The 4,394-nt window shown below is 62.8% G+C and overlaps 1 protein-coding gene across 1 annotated transcript; it reads right to left on the bottom strand.

Moving 5' to 3' along the window:
- Window positions 1–711: 711 nt before the first annotated feature.
- On the bottom strand, window positions 712–3,827 carry FBXL16 (F-box and leucine-rich repeat protein 16). The gene is made up of 5 exons (XM_010160373.1): window positions 3,132–3,827; window positions 1,885–2,393; window positions 1,520–1,604; window positions 1,143–1,206; window positions 712–860 (listed from the first exon to the last, which is right to left on the bottom strand). Exons 1-5 carry the CDS (start codon window positions 3,825–3,827, stop codon window positions 712–714), a joined length of 1,503 nt encoding a protein of 500 aa, XP_010158675.1.
- Window positions 3,828–4,394: the final 567 nt, after the last annotated feature.

Raw genomic sequence — 4,394 nt, 5'->3', positions numbered from 1 at the left:
GGTGGGGGCTGTCACTTGTCACCATCACCCCTGGGTACCCCGGAGCCTGCCATACCACGAGACTGAAGCAAGCGAGCATGCGAGGGCGGTGGGCGGAGAAAAGCATCCTATTCACCAGGAGAAAGCACCGGGCACCCCAAGGTCAGGGCTGGGGGCTCGGGGGGACACGCAGCACTGGGAGGGGAGGCTCAGTGACCCACTCCAGGGGTGCGAGGGGACCCATCCAGCCTCTACCCATGGAGGCCAAAGATAAGCATCCTTCTCTTGCCCATCCCTGGGAGCATCCTTTGGTCCCCAGGAGCATCCGTGGTGGTGGGACCATGTGCCCCCTTGGCACCAGGGCAGGGGTGGAGCAGGATGCAGCAGCGGGGGGGTCACACTGCCGTCACCTTTCCACTCTGAGTTTCCATGATGTCTGTTTGTCCATCTGGAAGGGGTTGGCAGGACACCGGGAGGAGGATGGATGATGGTGGCAGCGTGGGGGCAATTTACAGGGTACCCGAGGAGGGCTCTGGCGAGGGGTGATGCCATCCCCCATCTCCCACCGGAGCCCCACGTCCCTCGGGAGTGTCCATGCAGGGAGTGTCCGGGGTCGGCTGTAATCGATGGCATCTTTCGCACCCCCCCCAGCAGCCAGCAAGAAAGGGGGTGGGCGATGTCAGACGGGGCAGCGACAGGGTGGGCGCGGGAGCGGGGTGGCCGGATCCAGCGCTACTCGATCACCATGCAGCACGGGAGGTGCTGGGAGAAGTACTTGAAGAGCTCTGGGGTGGCCCCGGGGCAGTTGGTGAGCTCCAGCTCCTCCAGCTCCTGCAGCTGCACCAGCCCTGACAACCCCGTGGTGGTCAGCAAGGGACAGCCTGCAAGCAGACAAGGGCACACCGTCACCCCAAACCATCAGCACCCCAAGAACCCAGCCGCAGACCCATTCCCAGGGAGCTGGGCTGGGTGCGGATTCCCCAGGTGGCTCAGGGGGACGTGGGAGCCAGGCCATGCTGGGAAGAGGGGATGCTGGCTGTCTCCTAAATTGTCCCTGTGGTTGTTCCCTGGACTGTCCCTGTCCCCATGCCCAGTCTCTCCTCAACTCCTTGGGGACCTGGCCACCCCAGGCCAGGGGGAGCGAGGTGTGGGGGGGTTCTCACCGGCCAGCGACAGGAGGCGCAGGCTGCCCATGCTCAGGAGATGCTTCAGGCCAAAGTCCTGCACCTGGAAAAGAAAATGGCATGTGGCGCTCAGCATCACCGGGGCTGGGTGCCCAGGTAGGGGGCTGGGTGCTGGGGTAGGGAGCTGGATGCCTGGGCGGTGTGCAGGATGCTGGGGCAGGGAGCTGGGTGTAGGGTGCTGGGTGAAGGGGTGGGGCACTGGGACAGGGTGGGGGCTGAGTCCTGCTGAGCTCACAAGTTCGCACCCATCCCTTCCCACTTCCCAGCACTAAGTCAGGGGGGCTCCAGCTGGCCCGGGGTGCCCACCCTGAGCTCTGCCCGCCGCAGGACAGGCAAGGCTGTGTTCCCCCACATACCTGGCAGCACCAGCGCAGGTAGAGGCTCCGCAGGGATGACATGGTGGACAGGTAGCTGAGGCCGGTGTCAGTGATCCGCACGCACCTGCCGAGGACACGGGGTGTCAGGGCCGGATGGGAGCAGGGCACCCATGGGTGTCCTCAGACAACAGCCCCCACACTGCACCCATTGCTCAGTATGGCTCAGCATGGCGTTGCATGGCTAGGCATGGCTCGGTACAGCACGGCATGGCTCAGCATGGTGTGGCACGGCACAGCACAGCTCAGTATGGCATAACATGGCATGGCTCGGCATGACATGACATGGTTCAGCATGGCATGGCATGGCACAGCATGGCTCAGCATGACTCCGCACAGCCCCGTACCTGTCAAGCACCAGCTCCTCCAGCTTGTGCAGGTCACAGGCGATGTACTCCAGGGCCATGTCGGTGATACGAGGGCACCAGGAGAGGTCAAGGCTTCGCAGCTTCCGCAGGTTCTCGGCCACCAGCTCCACGCCATCATCTGTCACCTTGGAGCAGCCCGAGAGGCTGAGGATGCTCAGGTTGGGCAGGCTGTGGACCATGTTGACCACGCCATGGTTGGTGATCTCCCAGCAGGAGTTGAGGCGGAGGGTGTGGGTGGTGTAGCCTTGCTTGGCGGTGAAGTAGGCGAGCGCCGTGTCCGTCACGTGGTAGGCTTGCAGGTTGAGCTCGGTGAGGTTGGGTAGGAGCTGCGAGATGGCGGCGATGGCGTCGTCAGCCACATTGATGCAGTCGCTGACGCTCAGCGCTGTGATGCGGGCGTTGAGGCTGGACCACAACCCGGCCTCTGTGAAGTCGTTGCAGCCCGACAGCTCCAGCCGCACGACACCCTGCATCTGCTCCAGCATCACCTGCCAAGGGGCAGGGAGTCAGGGCATAGTGGGCACCATCACCCACCCCTCGCAGCCCTGTGCCCCTGCCTGATTCCCTCTGAGTGCCACAGGGCTCTTCCCACTGCCCCCAGCTCTGTGTGTGTCCAGCTTTCTCCCCAGTTCCCCCGGCATCAGAGCAGCACCCTGCTCTAAGACATGCCAGCATCTGCAGGTGACAGGAGGGGACAGGCAAAAACCCCTGGCACAGTTGGTGCTGTGTTTGGCCATGGCGTGGGGCTTGGGACTTAGGTGGAGACCTTGCCCAGCCCCATGCAGGACCACAAGTTGCCTCATCCCCATCTGGGGCCTGGAGACCAGCTAGCCAAGCGGGGATGTCCCCGTCCCCTGGGCTCTGCTTACTACCCACTGGTGCACCCATCCTGCCCCAGTGGCAGGGCCAACTCCTGTGGCTTTGTCTTCCCAGTGGGGAGGGGTGCAGGCAGCATCTGCAACCAGCATCCACAGGCAGAGGGGATGCTCCCCCTCCCCACCCCTGATACCATCCTCACCCCTGCCTGGGAGGGCAGGGCAGTCTTCAGGCCATCCCACTGCCCAGACCACGAGCAGGGGCTCCTGTGGCCATGGAGTGGCTATGCTGCCTGCTCTTCGCCTGTAGCTGGAGAAAACTCTGTCCCCATGCGTGTCCCCAGGGCCACCAAGAAGGGCCCACCATTGCCATGTCTTCTACACCCCGGTCACCTCACCAGGATCACCTACCTCCAACCCTGCGTCCGTGATGGTTGACCTCTTAAGGCTCATGGACTTGACCCCCTTCTTGGAAAGGGGGTAGTTGTCAATGAACTCACAAATGTCCAGGTCGGAGACACCCACGAGGCAGAAGCCATCAAAGCCGCGGACGGCGAAGCCCTGCAAGCTGACAAACTCCTTCTCGCCACCGGGAAGGATGTTGTAGAGCTCTTTGGTGTGCAGGACAGGCGTCAAGCCCACCCAGAACTTGGGTTGGTAGAGCACCCGCCGCCATGCCTTGCACACCTGCGCCAGCACGCACTTCTCGCACGCCGAAAAGTACCAGAACAAGCGGTTGAGGATCTTCTCGTCCACTGCCAGCTGCCTTTCTGAGGGTGAGCCGGGCAGCCGCTCCGGCGAGGGCTGCTCCGAGCCTTCGCTCGTGTTTAGTCCCACCAAGGAAGCACCGGGAGGAGAGGAGACGCCGGCCAGAGCGGCCAAGGAGAGTGGGGAGGCCAGGCTGGGGATGGGCAGGTCACTGCGGTGGGCTAAGGCCGGGCTGAGGATGGCAGGCACAGAGGACGGCTGGCACAGACGGTTTTTCATGGCAGGGGTGCCTTTGGTGATGCTGGCAGAGCCGAGGCCGTTGGGTTGTGTGGGGATCTTCACCAGTCCATTGCGGGGCAAACATGGGGGCTTGGTGTCGCCGTTTCTCGGGTTCGACATCTTCCACGGGTCTCTCTGCAATGTAGGGATGCGGTCTGAGGGGCTGCCAGCCTACACTGGGACCCCTGGCAGGGATGGAAGGCAGGAAGAGCAGGCGGGTCATGGCACAGGAGGGGAGGAGACTCTGGGGGAGTCCCTGTGCAGGGAGTGGGGTGGCATGGGGGGATGGGCAGTGCAGGGCTGCTGGGCACAGCCACAGAGGGGACACGCCTAGGGCACAAAGCGGGGTGCTCCAAGGGTCTGTGGGGCCCTGGTGTCCCCTGTGACAGGAGACACATGGGGATTTGTTCCTGGATGTTCACATTCCTCTCAGAGTCCAGCCACTGATGGGAGCAGGAGCAGGATCACAGAAGGGACCTTTAAAGGCCATCTGGTCCAAACTCCTGCCATAAGCAGGGGCATCTTCAACCAGATCAGGTTGCTTAGAGCCCTGTCCAACCTGACCGTGAATGTTTCCAGGGATGGGGCATCGACCACCTCTCTGGGCAACCTGCGTCAGGGTCAAGCCACCCTCAGCATAAAAGAAAATCCTCCTTATATCTAGTTTGCGTCTCCCCTCATTTAGTT

Source organism: Eurypyga helias, unplaced genomic scaffold, assembly GCF_000690775.1.
Source record: "Eurypyga helias isolate BGI_N326 unplaced genomic scaffold, ASM69077v1 scaffold25541, whole genome shotgun sequence".
NCBI lineage: Eukaryota > Metazoa > Chordata > Aves > Eurypygiformes > Eurypygidae > Eurypyga > Eurypyga helias.
The sequence above is the reverse complement of the archived record's forward strand: the minus strand, read 5'-3'. Positions and strand labels throughout refer to the sequence as shown.